Genomic DNA, 16,466 nt, shown 5'->3' with positions numbered 1-16,466 from the left:
AAATTTTGGCATTATCCATCACATTACTTGCCCATACTCTCACGCTCAAAATGGCAATATTGAACGGCGTCATCTCCATATTGTTGAAATAGGACTATCTCTCATGGCTTAGTCTTCTATCCTAACAAAATACTGGACTGATGCTTTTCAAACAGCAGTTTTTCCTATTAATAGAATGCCCAAACCAATTTTACAAAACACCTCTCCATTTCAAAATTTGTTCAAATTAATTCCTGATTATTCTTTCCTCTGTAATTTTGGCTCAGCTTGCTGGCCCAATTTACGCCCTTTTAATCGTCACAAAATGGATATACATTATCAACTCTATGTTTTTCTAGGATATACTCCAGATCATAGAGCTTACAGTTGCCTTCATATTCCATCCGGCAAAATTTACATTTCTCATGATGTAATTTTTGATGAGACACGGTTTCCATTCAGTGAGAACCCATCACCTTCTTGGTCTACACCCTTACCCGTAACCTGCTCCCCATCTCTCATGGAACTCCTTCATTCCTTCTCACTTGGGCCTTCCTCATCCTCACAACCCATTACACCAAATCCTTCCCAGTCGCCCATTACACTAATTTCTTCTCAGCCCATTACATCACACTCGTCCCAGCCCATGACACCCAACTCAACTCGTGACACTCAACCTAGTATCCGATGGCCTCTTCATTCCTCATCACCCAACCCTAACTCCCATCCCTATGATACAAATTCCTCCATTATCTCAGTGCCGTCTCCTTCTCACCCGAACCCTAATACTCCCTCTTCTCTTACAGAGTCATCTTCACTTCAATCGAATGCTCATCTCGCACCAGGTCAACATTCTCCACCACCCATTACACTCTTTGCTCCGCTGTTTCTCACAGATGCCATAACCTCTACTCCCTCCTCGACTACCCACCATATGCTTACTCGGTCCAAAACTCAGACAACTCGACCCCTCATCACCTCGGATGGAACCATTCCATGGTCCTTACCCAAACCCACGTCCCTTCTCACTAAAGCTCATAGCATTCCTGAAGAACCCTCAATCCTACACAGAGGCATCCAAATTTCCTGTCTGGCGTGCTTCCATGGCCAGTGAATTTGAGGCTCTTCTTCACAACAACACTTGGATACTTGTTCCCCCTCACCCCAGTCAGGATGTTCTTGGCTCAAAATGGGTACTTAAGACCAAGAGGCTCGCTGATGGCACCCTTGAGCGACAAAAAGCTCGTCTTGTTGCTAAAGCGCTCCATCAGTAAGCAGGTCTTGACTACTCTAAGACCTTTAGTCCCATCGTAAAATCCGTCACAATTTGTTTGTTAATTTCTCTTGCAGTTTCTCGTCAATGGCTGCTGCATCAGCTTGATGTTTAGAACGCGTTTCTTCACGAAGATCTGGAGGAGTACGTCTTTATGCAAAAATCACTTTGGTTTTCTAAACTAAGTTCGAAATTGATCTATCTTGATTTTCATGCATCAATCTCTAATTCCTCATTATTTATTTACACTTCTGGCTTTGCTTGTGTTTATGTGTTAGTTTATGTAGATGACATCATAGTTACTGCCTCTGAACCAACACTAATCACAGATTTTATTTCTGCTCTTCGAACTACTTTTCCAGTAAAAGACCTTGGTATGTTACACTACTTTCTTGGCATTCAAGTGTCTCGATCCTCCTCTAGTTTGTTTATGTCTCAGTCCCGTTATATTTCAAAATTGTTATTATGGACCAATATGCATAACTCGAAGCCTGTGTCTACTCTTATGGCTACTACGACTAAACTTATAGCTCTGGATGGGTCCTCCTTTGAGGACCCCCAACTTTACCGTAGTGTGGTTGACAACCTTCAGTATTTATCATTCACTAGACCAGACATCTCTTTTGCTGTAAATAAAGTGTGTCAGTTTATGCATAGTCCTCGACTTTCCCATTGGCAAGCTGTCAAACAAATACTTTGGTATCTTCGTTCAACAGCTTCCTTTGGCTTACATTTTTCCTCTCTTTCTTCATCTAAACTCATTACATTCTCTGATGCTGACTGGGCTGGCTGCCCTAATGATAGGAAGTCAATAGGTGGTTTTTGCCTATGTTTTGGTTCACACTTGATCTCTTAGGGCTCTAAAAAACAGCTCACCATTGCTCGTTCTTCCATTGAGGCTGAATATAAATCTATGGCCAATATGGCGTGTGAGCTCCTATGGTTACAATCGGTTTTAAAAGAATTGGGCATATTCATAACTGAACTACCAAGCTTAATGTGTGACAATCTCAAGGCCATTTACCTCTCCGTGAATCTAGTTTTACATTCATGTACTAAACATGTAGATCTTGACTATCACTTTGTGAGGGACCGTGTAGCTGCAAAGACACTCAATGCATCCTTTGTTTCAAGTCATGATCAACTTGCGGATATTCTTACCAAGCCGCTTTCATCCACTCGGTTTGCACTCTGATGTTCAGGCCTCAATATTTTTCTCGTGCCGCTTGAATCGCGGGGGGATAATAGAGCAATCAACGCTGGTGCTGCCTCAATGCAATATTCTTCTGACAACGGCACAACTACACTACATAACAGAAGCAACCTTTAGAATGACCTGGAATAATTCTTTGTAAAAGAATGGGTGCATAAATGTAATTTCCATTTTATCATGTGACTAAAATGTAGGCTTGGGAAATGCCTATATAAACTATAATCCAATTGAGGTAAGCATAAATCTGTGGTCCCTTCAGTCGTATTAAATTATCTCTCTCATCTGACTTGATTTCTTCCTTAAAAACCCGTGAATAAAAATGTATTTTTGAACGAAGCATTGACTAGATTGTCAGATAATTTTTAAAAATTTAAATATTTTTTTCAAAAGAATGAAAGAGGATGGATTGTGCCAATTAGACCTTGCTTCTTAACTCAAGGTATTGAAGTTACAAGAGGAATATTGTCAAACACATACAAGGCCACCAGACTGACATATCATGAAGAAATTAAATTAATTTGACGAGCTGTAAATACATATTGTTTATTTAATATTTCGTTAACCAATTCTCTATAACTATAAATAGCTAATGTACATGACAGATCAATACATAGAAATTATTCCCTCAAACTACTTTGCATGACTCTGGCATTATGTTATTTCCCTCTCGTCTGCGTGTGTCCAAGGCAGTTAGATCATCTTCCTCCTTGCGTCTGTGTCATTCTTAACATGGTACCAGAGCAATGACTGAAGATTTTGACGCCAACATGCCACCCAAATCTCATAATAACCCTCACAATCCCGCTAGCCCATATTTCGTTCAACCAAGTGAGGGTGCTTCCTCTCCCTTAGTCCCTAATCTTCCAACTACCGAAAATTATGTCACATGGGCGAGGACGATGCGCCGAGCTCTCAACATAAAAAATAAGCTTGGATTCATCGATGGAACCATCACTAAGCCACAAAACACTTCTGATCCTCTCTATGCTCCATGGGAGCGCTGCAATGACATGATTATAGCATGGATACAACATTCGGTTTGCTTAGACCTTAGATCGAGCATTGCACATGCCGATATAGCTAATGGTGTTTGGAACTATCTTAGGGAGCGATTTTCCATTCAAAATGCCCCTCAGATCTTCCAACTTGCCAAATCCATTTCATCCTCCACACAGGACTGTGATTCCGTCAGCCATTACTACAACAAACTCAAGACATTTTGGGATGAGCTTGAAATCTATGAGCCTATGCCAACCTGCACTTGTGATGCGGTCAAAACCTTGTTGGATTACAGCCACACTCATAAGGTGATGCAATTTCTCATTGGCTTAGATGATTCCTACGACTCTGTTCGTGCCCAAATTTTACTTCAGGATCCTCTTCCACCTCTCAATTGAGTTCTATCACTTGTCCAACAAGAGGAGAGGTGAAGGCGACGACAACTACACTCCGTACCAGCCTCACTTGCTATGGCCACCAAGACTCAGAAAATTCACAACTCAACCAACTCACTCATTGAACGCCTTTTTTTCTCCCACTGCAGCATTCGTTGGAGCGCTGTTTCAAGGTGAATCCAAATTTACCAGTCTGCTCTCATTGTTGCATACCTGGACACACACGGGAAAAATGCTACAGTTGAATGGATTTCCTCTAGGACACAAGAACAGCTCAAAATACAAATCTAGTGCTAACCAATCTTCTCTTGCGCAAGAGGAAATTAACCATGGTCAGCCCATTACTCAAGAGCAATACTCCCAGCTCATTGCCTTACTCAATCCTAATCGCAGTGAAGCCACCATCCCTGTTGCAGACAACATTAATGCCAACTCCTCTCTTGTGTCTAGTATTTCATCCCCTCTTTACACACACACACACACTAGCTTGTACCACAACTACTCAAACACCTTGGATCATAGACACCGGTGCTACATATCACATAATCTGTAGCCCCAAATTCTTCACACACAATATTACTCCAACATCTCACATCATCAAATTGCCAAATGGCTCCATTACCGCTGCTTCACACGTTGGTGATGTCCACTTATCGCCTCATTTAATTCTTCGTCATGTTTTATGTGTTCCTGCCTTTACCTTCAATTTAATTTCTGTCAAATCCTTAACACAACATTCTAATTGTTGTCTGATTTTTTTCTCCAATTATTGCTATATTTGTGGCCTTTCATTGTGGATGACGATTGGAGTGGGGATGGTGCGTGACGGCTTGTATCACCTGCTATTGTCCAGGCCAAAGCCTTCTCTCTTGCAATCGTTTTTCCACAACTTATTTCCTTCAATCTCTGTCAATCATACTTTTGTTTCCAAATTTAATCAGTTTATGTCATGGTATTATAGACTTGGACAAAGTTCCATGACTAAGCATATCTTACATGATGTTAATCCTAATTTCAAATACTCGGATCATTCTCAACTTCCCTATGATGTTTCTCCACTAGCAAACCAAAACGAAATTCCTTTTCCCGAATCAAAATCCAAAGCCACCAGACCATTTGATGTTGTTTCGGTTGACATTTGGGGGCCCAACCCAACACAAGCTTACAATGGTTTAAAATATTTTCTGACCCTTGTTGATCAATTCACAAGATGCACTTGGATTTACCTACTTAAAAATAAAGCTAAAGCTTGAACCTCCCTGATCAATTTTTTTGCACTCATTGAGACCCAATTCAACAGTCAAATTAAAAATCTTCGATCCGATAATGGTGCCGAATTTCACATGCCACATTTCTACAACTCCAAAGGTGTCATCCACCAATTAACATGTGTTGCCATGCCTCAACAAAACGCCCTTGCCGAATGCAAGCACCAACACATCCTCAATGTGGCACACCACTCATATTTCAATCCGGTTTACCCCTGCAATATTGGTCTGATTTTGTCACCACCACAGTCTACCTAATCAATAGATCACCAACACCAATTATTAGCAATAAAATCCCATTTGAAGTCCTCTATCAAACCAAGCTCCCTTACTCCCACCTTAAGGTATTTGGGTGCTTGTGCTTCGCCTCTACCTTATCACATTCCTGATCTAAATTTGACCCTCGTGCCAAGAAATGTCTCTTCCTTGGATACCCATACGGTGTCAAAGGATATAAATTACTTGACCTCACCACCAAACAAGTCTTCATCTCCCGAGATGTCATATTCCATGAAGAAATTTTCCCACTCAAACATCGAACACCTTCTCCCACCAGAACCATTTCACCAATGCTCACTGATACCCTCTTCGTTGACACCTCTTTTATTCCCTTCAATTTTCCCAACCCACCACCCATACCAACGAACACATGGCCTCACCTCCTAGTCCCCAGACTGACGATTCCAACCCTACCAACAATTCAATCTTCTTACCTACTACTCTAGCCACTCCTAATCACCATACAGATGATTAGACCCCAACACTCTCTCAATCTCCTTCCAAGCTCCCTCACCGAACCACATGTACTTGCAAAGCTCTAGCCTACCTCCATGAATATCATTGCCAACAAGCCTCCAATCCTGATGTGCACCATTCAGCATCCACGATGACGCCTCCTAAATCACATGCCCTCTTAGGTAATGTTCTTTTCTCCATTTCTTCTGTTCTGTCTTATGCCTCCCTCTCACCTCAATTTTGTTCTTTTACCACCTCTGTTTCCCTCCATTCCGAACCCACCTCATACAGTCAAGCCATCAAACACCCAATTTGGTGTGAGGCAATGAACTAAGAGCTCACTGCACTTGAGCTTAATGAGACGTAGACCATCGTTGATCTCCCTCCGAGCAAGACACCGATTGACTACAAGTGGATTTACAAGTACAAATTCAAGGTTGATGGCACAATTAAGCGCGCTAAGGCTCGACTAGTTGCAAAGGGATTCACCCAACGTGAAGGTATTGACTTTCATGATACATTTGCACATGTTGCTAAATTAATTTCAATTCGTTGTCTCTTAGCAGTTGCTGCCATCAAAGGTTGGGATCTCCAACAACTCTATGTCAACAACGCCTTCCTATATGGTGATCTCGATGAAGAACTTTACATGCGGCCACCTCCTGGTCACTATGCAACCAAAACCAAACAAGTATGCCATTTACAGAAGAGCTTGTATGGCCTCCGCCAAGCTTCTCGTCAATGGAAGACAAAGCTGGCCTCAACCTTAGCTGAATTCGGTTTCCCCCAATCGAAAGCAGATTATAGCTTATTTACCAAATGCACATATGACTCATTTGTTGCACTCCTCGTGTACGTTGATGATATCATCCTCATGAGTTCAAATCCCAGCTCAAGCTCTGCAGTCAAACAATTCTTGGAAACCAATTTTCGCATCAAACAGTTGGGTCCCTTGTGCTACTTCCTTGGCATGAAAATTGGACGTTCCAAAGCAGGCATCCAAATTTGCCAGCACAAATATGCTCTGGACTTAATCTCGGAGACAGGCCTCCTGGCAGCAAATCCCTCCCCATTGCCTATGGAACCGAATACCAAACTCAGGAAAGATGAAGGTGAAATTTTCCATGATCCCACACTCTATCGGAAGTTAGTTGGCAAGCTGCTTTATTTGACTAATACACAGCCGGATTTGAGTTATAATGTCAACTAGCTAAGCCAATTTATGGAAAATCCCCGTGTCCCGCATTATGATGTTGTGATCAAAGTTCTTAAATATGTTAAAGGAACCCCTGGCCAGGGCATTTTTCTTCGTACTAGCTTGAATCTGGAGCTTGTAGCCTATGCCGATGCCAATTGGGCAAACTGCCCAGACACGCAAAGGTCCACCACTGGATTTTGTATATTCATTGGGACCTCTCTTGTTTCATGGAAATAAAAAAAACACAATTTCCAGGTCCTCCACCGAGTCGAAATATAGAGCAATGGCTGCCGTCGTATGTGAACTCACTTGGATTCGCTACTTACTCAGTGATCTGCGCCTCACCATTGGCACCCCCCTACTCTTTACTGCGACAATCAAGCTGCACTGCACTGCACATTGCCGCAAATCCCGTATTCCATGAATGCACAAAACACATTGAACTAGACTACTGTGATAAGATATCCGAAGGCCCAAGTAAAAACTGCACATGTCTTCTCCTCCTTCCAGTTAGCAGACTTGCTCACCAAGCCACTACACTCTCCTACATTCAATCGATTATTGCTTAAGATGGAAGTCATCAATATTTACTCTCCATCTTGCGAGGGGCTATTAAAGTTACAAGAGGAATATTGTCAAACACATACAAGGCCACCAGACTGACGAATCATGGAGAAATTAAATTCATTTGAGGAGCTGTAAATACATATTGTTTATTTAATATTTCGTTAACCAATTCTCTGTAACTATAAATAGCTACTGTACATGACAGATCAATACATAGAAATTATTCCCTCAAACTACTTTGCACGACTTTGGCATTCTGTTATTTCCCTCTCGTTTGCACGTGTCCAAGGCAGTTAGATCATCTTCCTCCTTGCGTCTGTGTCATTCTTAATACAGGGTTCCACATTCCTGAGGTGTTCGTGGGTTTTTGCGCGACAGGATCCAAAAAGTCCTCGAGGTTACCGTTTGGTTGGAGATGTCTTGTATGTGGAGGCGGCCAGCAAAATTGCATCAGCTATTACTCCAGTTCCTGGTGGAGTGGGTCCAATGACAATAGCTATGCTTCTTTCGAATATTCTCATATCAGCGAAGAGGATTCACAACTTCGGGGGAAATTTTCAGAATCACTGTTGCAAGGAGTTTGGAAAGATGCTTGTTTCACTAGTTCCATCCGCTTTTCATCTACCATGGGTTGCATCCTCAGTCTGGCCTTGTAGGTACTATAAATGACACACAAACTTGGAACTTTACAGCCAATTGTACTGAAACTTGAATGTCTCTGTAGCTGGTCCATTTTATGGCCCTTTGTAATTGTTGCTAAAACTTAATTTCCTTGATTTTGAATTCCCAATCAGTCCTTAATGTTCTCGCAGATTGCACTTTTCAAGGGTAGTACGCAGCAGCAAAAGCTTCGGCAACCTACGGGAGAGTAATGCATGTTTAATGTAAAAAAAGGTTCCCTAAATATATATAACAGCTCGTAGCTATCTACATGCAGTGTTATGTATCTCGCCAAAAGCAGAATCCATATTTAGAAGATCATTTCTTGACCATGTTAGGCATTCTTGGCAAGGACATGAACTCTTGAGTTCTGTCACATTGAAATTAAAGATCAGCAAAACCAGAAGTAAAAAAAAAAAAAAAAATTAAAAAGATTACTTACATTGAAAATGCTTGAAGCGTAGAGTAAAGCTACTCTTACTGTTCCCGGTTCCGTTATATTTTATTTTAATTTTTTTAATATATTTTTTTTTACTTAATGAGTAAGTGGTTTTTAATGATATTATAATTTTTTTATTTTTTAAAAAAATATTATACAGTGTTAAAAAAATACATGTATAAAAAAGTAAAATAAAAAAGCATAACATTTTATACTATTGGTGGCTCCTAGCGGGACTGGGAGCTGTGGCTATAGAGCCACCCTTGAAGCATATATATAATCTACAGCCACCCTTGAAGCATATATAATGTACATAACAGAGATTGATAAAATCTACATGCAGTATTACCAGCGAAGATGAACAAGATCATGATGGCAAATAAACAAAAAGGGATTTAGAAGCCTTGATTATTTTTTTCCTTGTCTTTTACAATTTTAGTATTTACAGACGAGTAATGTTAGATACAGTTATGAATTTTGTAAGTATTGCGCACTTCTTTTGAAAAAGAGTGATATTTATTATTTAAAAATTAATTTTTCTACGTGAATTTTATAGTATTCATTTTTTTAAAAGGATTGCGCGATGTTTGCGGACTATAGAGTGGGAAATGAATGTTGGATGCAACTTTAAGTGAAGAACTGAAGAAAGGATAATATATTTTTCTTCACCACTTGCGGAATTATCTATAATTTTATTTGTGTCGATGATCTAGTTGGTATGCTGAGAAGTTAGACTAATTAAAGATTTAAGTGGGACATGCTGCTTTCAAATAAAATAAAATTAAAAGGACTCTAATTATGCAACTTATATACTGTCTCAAGTTGGCTCCATTGAGTTTGTAAAAAGATAAAAAGAAACAGTTTATCAAGTAAAAGAAAAGCTGATTAATTATTGTTTATAAGGTCTGGAAAAATGTTGGAATTTTTAGTATTATATAATCATGACCATTTCGCTTCAACTTAATAATAATAATATTCTAGTTTTCGCCTTTTGATTTCAATACATGGGTGGATCATTGCTCAATGTTTTTCTTTATGCACTCACTCATGATTCAATGTTACTTTAGGTCGATATTTTCTTACTTTTAAAAGAAATATGGAGAGTAGTTGCCGGCCTTTTTCTATTTTAATACTTTCATGTGATCAAGCATTATCTATTTCTATTAGAAAAATTTAATTGTGAGCGATTCTGCACACTAATACGCACACCTATTTAATATGATTAGTCAGAAAGTAGATTTTATTAAAAATAGTGCTAATTTGAATTTAGAATATGAAGGCAACAACATTAATATACAGATTGATATGCAAACTTGCTTGTACATAGCAAAACTTATTTCCATTTGATCACACGAATCATGGCCTGTGCATGACATATTCAACAGCTTTTGTTAGAACCAATTTCTGCCGTGGTCAGGTAAACCCGATGAGCCTTCGCGATTGAACACCGGGAGATAACTTCGATGATTAAGTTAATTTCAATGAGCAAGGAGTGGAAAGGGAATTAAGAAAACACACCTTATTTTCTTATTTATTTCTTTTAGTAAACTGGTTCTGGTAAAACAGAAAAAGAAGAGGAAGACAAGGGCATCGGTGGATCTCAAAAAAATTTTCTATCAGCCACTATTCACTATTCAACACTCCACCCCCTATAAAAAACACCCCTACACCCTATGAAAAAAAGAAAAGAAAACTGTAGGTATGTAGTGTGGGAGTAAATAGTAACTGATAAGTAGAATTTCTCGTGGATCCTGCATTTTGCACTCAATAGCTAAATTATATATGCAAACATTTGCAGCGAGTTTGCCAATATCAATATGGGTTGGATCACTACTTTATATGAACGCAAATTACGCAATACTGTGAACTCTCCCCACCTTTTTGTTAGCAAGTATAATTTTGTGAATGCCACTTTGTAAATTGCTCATTAGGAAAAGCACATATATAAGGAAACATACTTATAAATGTATGACAATTATCTTTTCATTCAAGCAGAATCCCTGTGCATAACATGCACATACATGTAGCTCAGGGAAAAAATGTTTATTCATAAATGTAAATTACAAATGGCACACAGTTGAAGAGAATAGCCAGATGCTCAAGAAGTTGCAAGGAAGAGAGTTTTACACATCTCCATTGTATCTTCAGGGCTGGTAACTGAGAAAAGAAAAGAAAATACAGTCACACATCACTATGATAGAAAAATAATAGCGCATTTAAGTTTTTGATGCTTTACAGTCACGAATCAACCTATTCAACTTAATTGCATTTGCAATGAATCCATTTTGTTGTTTTGGCATTTGAAACAGAACTTTGGCTTTCTATGTAAAAAATTATTCATGAGTTGTGAAAAATAAGTAGATGTCACATCCTCTATCCTCAATGGTCAATCTTTGTGTTGGGCACCATTTATATTATAAAAAATGATAGTTGCAGTCGTGAGTGTGCAAGCGCCGTATAATCACTCTGAAAAAAATGAATAAATACGGAATCTATACGAAAAAATAATATTTTTTTAATAATAGACACCACTTTATTTCAAAGCGACTGCACGATTCTTACGCACTCCATGACTCCACGACTGCATGTAACATTACTCTTATATTATATAACTAATCCAACATGAAATGGAATTGTGCGTTTAAATGCTATTGAAGCAAAAGGGGATGATTTTTTACTTCCATAGGAATTTATTTATTAGTTGAAGTTCAAGCATATAGAGCTGACCTGTGTGACCGATGGTTCGTTCTGATTCATAAATTTCATGGTCATTTCCTCCCTGCTCAAACCAAAAGTCAGAATTATCATGTATGAATAAAGAGTTGAGTAACCTAAATTTAAAGGCCAAAATTTGGTTGAGTATGGAAATATCATTTGAGATTCATAGTAAATAATTATCAACATTATTTCAGTAGCAGGATATCTGGAATGTTTAATAATAAAATCATCGACTGCAATGTTGTGCAGGATGCATATCTACATCTCTTCTAAGTTTTTCTCAGCGTCATCTAAAGAAGCAAACTTGCCCTTTTGCTGTGATCATTTCTTACCAAAACCAACAATGCTATTACTTGAGAAACTGCAGTAATTATACAACCGGACAGGATTGGACCATAGCTTAATCACTAACAAAGAAAAGAAATAATAGAAAGAGATGACTAATGAGAATAAATGGCTGACCTTGTAAGTTTTGTCACCAAAGAAATGGATTTCATGAAAATCATCTAGGTATCTCAAGCAGTATGTCTTGTCCCAACCTTGAGGAAAAACCTGAGCCAAATATTATGTACCAAAATTAGATTTGAAGGCAGTTCCACTTGCCTCCACCAAACTAATCCAAGAAACATCACATTGTAATGGAGGTGTAGTATAATAATTATGCGCTACTCATAATGAAGACGAAGTACAAGCAGTAAGTGCAACTCACATCAAAACTTATTTGTCCTCCTATTGAAAATGTCAGGTTAAGGTGAGCAAATTTCTCACGAAGCACAGAGACCATTTTCGGGCGAATATTTTGAACCTGAAACTCATGTACATGTTTTGTTCCATATTAAATACCCAAACACATATAAGCCATGGTATGATAACAGATTAACTGAAAATCTAATATTCTGGAAAAAGCCAGAAGAAAAGAGAAACCAATGAATCTTTACCTTATCATATTTTTCAAATTCATCCCTTTCTTCTTGGCTGCAGTTTCGCCCAATTGGCGATACATTGAGCATGCCACTTCGGAACTCTATAAATGTTCCCCTATCGATTTAAAAAAGAAATCTTGCTAAGCATGACACAGACAAAGAATCAATGTTTATGGCTTTTGTTCCACTAACCTTTTTATAGGGATATCCAAGTCAGCAATATAATGAAGCGTAAAATTAATAAATTCCTGCACATTGGCAATCCACCAGGACAAGAAATTAACAAACATGGCATGGGAGCAAATGTTTTGTGCATACAGCTTTTAGTCTACCATGCAACTCTAAGACCTACAGACCCAACAGGCATTCTCACCATCCATTATTACTGTAGCGAAACAGAAGAACAACGTTGCAAAACAAACAGATGCTTTTAGTCATCACTAATGAGTTCTGTGCCATACAGACATGCATATAGGGGAAAATTAATTGTTCTAGCTCCTAAAAATGGAAGAACATGCCCCCAAGAGGGCCAACGTAGGTGTCACAGGAGTATAATGCATAGGATGTTTTCCAAAAAGTTAACTCAATAGATCGTTCCAATAGTGCAGGAAGGTTCTTACCTTGAGTTTATCATCTCCAAGAAATGACTTTAAGCTCTGGACAAGGGAGAAGTACATAACCATATCAAGTTAAAGAAATAAGGAATATGCAAAAGATAATAGAGTTTCATCATAAATCCCAAGAACACAAAAAAATGCATTTTCAATCTTGGCTAACGTGTTAAGAAGAATATGACTAGGAGGCGATACATAATTGGTCAGAATAATAGACTTTAATGGGGAACATATACAGAGGTACAGCTAAGAACAAATTACAAGCATCGACGGCTTTTTGAAGTTTAGTATTGCAACCTAAGCAAAACCATCTTTATGATTCTAGCTCAAGGCTTTTGCAGATATCTATTATATAACCATCAGTTTCACATGCGATGCTTTCATGTATTCCAGGTTTATGCTGTCACTAATACCTGGGTGCCAATTAGCTTCCCATCTTTGTGAGCCACAAGGCCATTCTCAGAAAATACATAGTCGTAGTCATCAGTAACTGCCAAGAAAAACGAGATGCTCAATAAGCACTATCATGTAAATATTAAACATAGAGAAGCAGACAACTGCATTTGGCCTCGGTTTTGAGAACTATTGAGACCCATTTTGATACAGAATGCAGGCAATCCTAATAGGCCATAGAAATGATGCCAAACGCTGGGAACATCGAGTAAAATATATATATTAGGCAAAAACACACACAGAGGCTTAGAAAGGTTTAAGATTGAAACGAAACACAGAAAGAGTACAATGCTTGTTTGCCAAGATTTGTGATGAATCCCCAGATCATTCTAAGACAAGTCGAATGATCATACAGAGTTTTGGTTCCTAGCTTGTTTCCGATATACTCTCTTATAAGCAAAAAGCTAAGAGCTTGATAAAGCAAACCTGTCTTTCCAAGTTGCTCTGAGATTTTACTAAGGTCAGATCCTCCCACGACACCAACAGTCACAACCTGCAGTCAGAAAAGAATGAAAAACGGAAACTTTATCCAATGTGCTAAGGGGGTTGGTGAGAGAAAACACAAAGCAAAAGAGTTCTAAAACTATCACTACCACTACCACTACCACTGCTAATGCTAATCAATCATGTACCTTGCGGAGTTCTTGCATGAACTCTACCATCTTTGGAGTGGCCACCTAGCATTTCAGTGGAAGAAACATAGCATCAAAAAAAATCTCAAGCCCATATATAAAATTTACGTAAATTACTTTAATTCAATAGATCTGAGCAGTAACTACTTTCCAAATAGATTCTATGTTTCTGTGGCCCCAATCATATCAAAACAACATAATGGAAAAAAATAGAAAGAAAATATTGAAAAAAAGGAACTCAGATTCTCAGAAGAAAATGGGGTACCTTTCTCGGAGCAGTAAGGGTCCCATCAACATCAAATAAAGCAATTAAACCAGGCTTCCGGAGAGCCATTCCACTCAATATATTTTTCTGCCACACCAAAATCCGAATTATCAAAATGCGTCAAATGAAAACTAACAAAATCAGTTCCTATTATCGGTGGGAAATTAATCCTCAATTTCAAATATGTGAAGAGACAAAAGACATCTTGAAGTACTTTAAAATCGATTTGAAATTCGTTCGAATTCTAATTCCAAAGCTGTCTGCTTTCGTTTTACTGAATGTGAATGTACTTTTATGCTTGAACCACCAAAGAAACCAAATTAAATTCTGCAGCTGTGTTTGGCAGCAAGCACTTAAACCTCAGAATGGAATTCGAGGGTGCAATTCCAAATCCAAGGTTTGGTTGTTAAATTCAAGTACTACTCGCTAAACCCAGAATGACTACTCCACAGTAGGATCCAGACTTCCAAATCGAACAAAATTGGAAGTCCAAACAACAGTAACAAAATCGAATAATCAAGTGAACGAATAAAGTTGAAAAGGATTGAACCTGCCTGAAGAAACCCAACAGTTGAAGTGAGAGAATGCTGAGCTTTGTCTCAATGGGACTGAAGTTTGAGCGTAGATCTCCAAGAGCAGAAGCGGGGGGGAGTTCCCGGGGTTATATAAATTGTTCAAGGGACTCATTGAGAGTGAGGATTAGATCTGGGGAGAGGTCTCCGGAGGTTCACTCACAATCAGGGTTGTCCCCACGTGCGAATATCATATGATTCATGTCATTTGTGAATTGGGCGAATATGCCAGCACTCTTGGGGCCACTGCCATGTTAATTAACTATTCAATAAAGATAAATTTTATTTGTAGTCTTTATTTAAAAATTATATATACAATTACAAACTTTTTATTAAATAAAAAAAATCATTTTAAGAGAGATATTTTTATAATTTTAAAATATTTTAAAAATAAAATTATTTAGGCTTGTATTGCAGTCTTCAAAATAGAGACTGTATGTAACATTGCTCATTTAAATTTTGTTGGGTTAGTTGAAAAATCAGTAACTTATTTTCACTTTTTATTTTTTAAATTTGAGACCTCGATTTTGATTTAAAACATGCAATCAAATACTTTGCTAATCTTTATTATGATGTAGAAAACTACTAATACCTACTTGAATGTTGACGAGAAGATTGCAATGGTTGGTATTCCCGATAGTTTCTAAATGTAATTGTTGTTTCTTAGGTCATACTGAGAACTTGAACCATGTGCTTTGCAATGGTGAGCTTGCTAGGAAAATTTGGCATATAGCTGCTATTCATTTAGGTGTGCACATGAGTGTTTTTCAAACTTGAAATGAGCAAATTAATTTTTAGTTTTGTTGTGGGGGTAAGTCTTATCAGCTTCGTATTATATTTGGGTTTCTCCCTTTTATTGTTTCTTGTAAGATTTGGGACTGGAGATGCAAAGCTCGGTACAAAGATAAGATTGATACAGTTGATTCGGTTTGGAAAGTTATTAAATTTTGGATTCATTGAATTTTGCATTTGATCATGAAAGTTTCTCGGATTTCGAATTAGGATGTTGCTATTTTAAATAGATTAGATATTCCGATTTTATTACCTATGCCTAAGCCGAGTGGTGAGATGGTCTAGACCTCAATAAGGTTGGATGAAGCTTAACATTGATGGAAGTAGTTTGGGTAATTCTGGGTTGACTGGTGCTGAATGTGTTATTCACAATAATTGTGGTAGGTTTCAGGTGACTTATTCTGTTCATTTAGGTCAAGGTTTCAATAATTTTGCCAAAATGATAAGTTTGTTGGAGGAGGTTAGGAGGTGCTATTATTTTGGTTTTTCTAAGGTTGAGATTGAGATGGATTCTCAACTTCTTATTAATTGGATTATTAAAGGTGATTGTAATATTTGGTACCTCGAAGATTATTGGAATGAATTATTTGCTTATTTCGCTTGCATAGAGTATCATGTAAGCCATGTTTATCGTGAAGGTAATGTTATAACTGGTTTTTTTGTCAAGAGGGGTGCTGGGAGTTTAGATATGGAATGGTCTACTGACTGTGATATTCTGCCTAACCAATTAAGAGGTCTTCTTAGAATAAACAAAATTGGTCTTCCTTATCT

General features: G+C 38.1%; 2 protein-coding genes across 3 annotated transcripts in view; both read right to left on the bottom strand.

Moving 5' to 3' along the window:
• The window catches only part of LOC108981510 ((+)-neomenthol dehydrogenase-like), a 40,559-nt gene that overhangs the window by 18,742 nt on the left and 5,351 nt on the right, over positions 1-16,466 (bottom strand). The gene's annotated exons all lie outside the window — the stretch shown is intronic.
• Positions 10,621-15,047, bottom strand: LOC109009383 (phosphomannomutase). Of its 2 annotated transcripts, none has more exons than XM_035691917.1 (12): positions 14,882-15,047; positions 14,332-14,418; positions 14,067-14,111; positions 13,861-13,927; positions 13,395-13,471; positions 12,988-13,023; positions 12,560-12,615; positions 12,383-12,482; positions 12,154-12,249; positions 11,907-11,996; positions 11,454-11,505; positions 10,621-10,883 (listed from the first exon to the last, which is right to left on the bottom strand). In XM_035691917.1, the coding sequence occupies exons 2-12, from the start codon at positions 14,398-14,400 to the stop codon at positions 10,825-10,827; spliced, it is 747 nt and encodes a 248-aa protein (XP_035547810.1). In that variant the 5' UTR covers positions 14,401-14,418; positions 14,882-15,047; the 3' UTR covers positions 10,621-10,824. The 2 variants fall into 2 exon arrangements, with proteins under 2 accessions (XP_035547810.1, XP_035547811.1); XM_035691918.1 differs by having other exon boundaries at positions 14,886-15,046.

The sequence above is a fragment of the Juglans regia genome, chromosome 7 (assembly GCF_001411555.2).
Source record: "Juglans regia cultivar Chandler chromosome 7, Walnut 2.0, whole genome shotgun sequence".
NCBI lineage: Eukaryota > Viridiplantae > Streptophyta > Magnoliopsida > Fagales > Juglandaceae > Juglans > Juglans regia.
Note: the sequence above shows the minus strand (reverse complement) of the source record. Positions and strands in the feature narration are given on the sequence as shown.

What these genes read in the sequence shown, in the direction of transcription:
- LOC109009383 (XM_035691917.1), bottom strand. Translation starts at nt 14,400, where the DNA reads ATGGCTCTCCGGAAGCCTGGTTTAATTGCTTTATTTGATGTTGATGGG. An exon ending in AGAGCAACTTGGAAAGACAG is followed by an intron (nt 13,472 to 13,860) that starts GTTTGCTTTATC and finishes TTTTCTTGGCAG; the next exon opens with TTACTGATGACTACGACTAT. An exon ending in ACGAACCATCGGTCACACAG is followed by an intron (nt 10,884 to 11,453) that starts GTCAGCTCTATA and finishes TTCTTTTCTCAG; the next exon opens with TTACCAGCCCTGAAGATACA.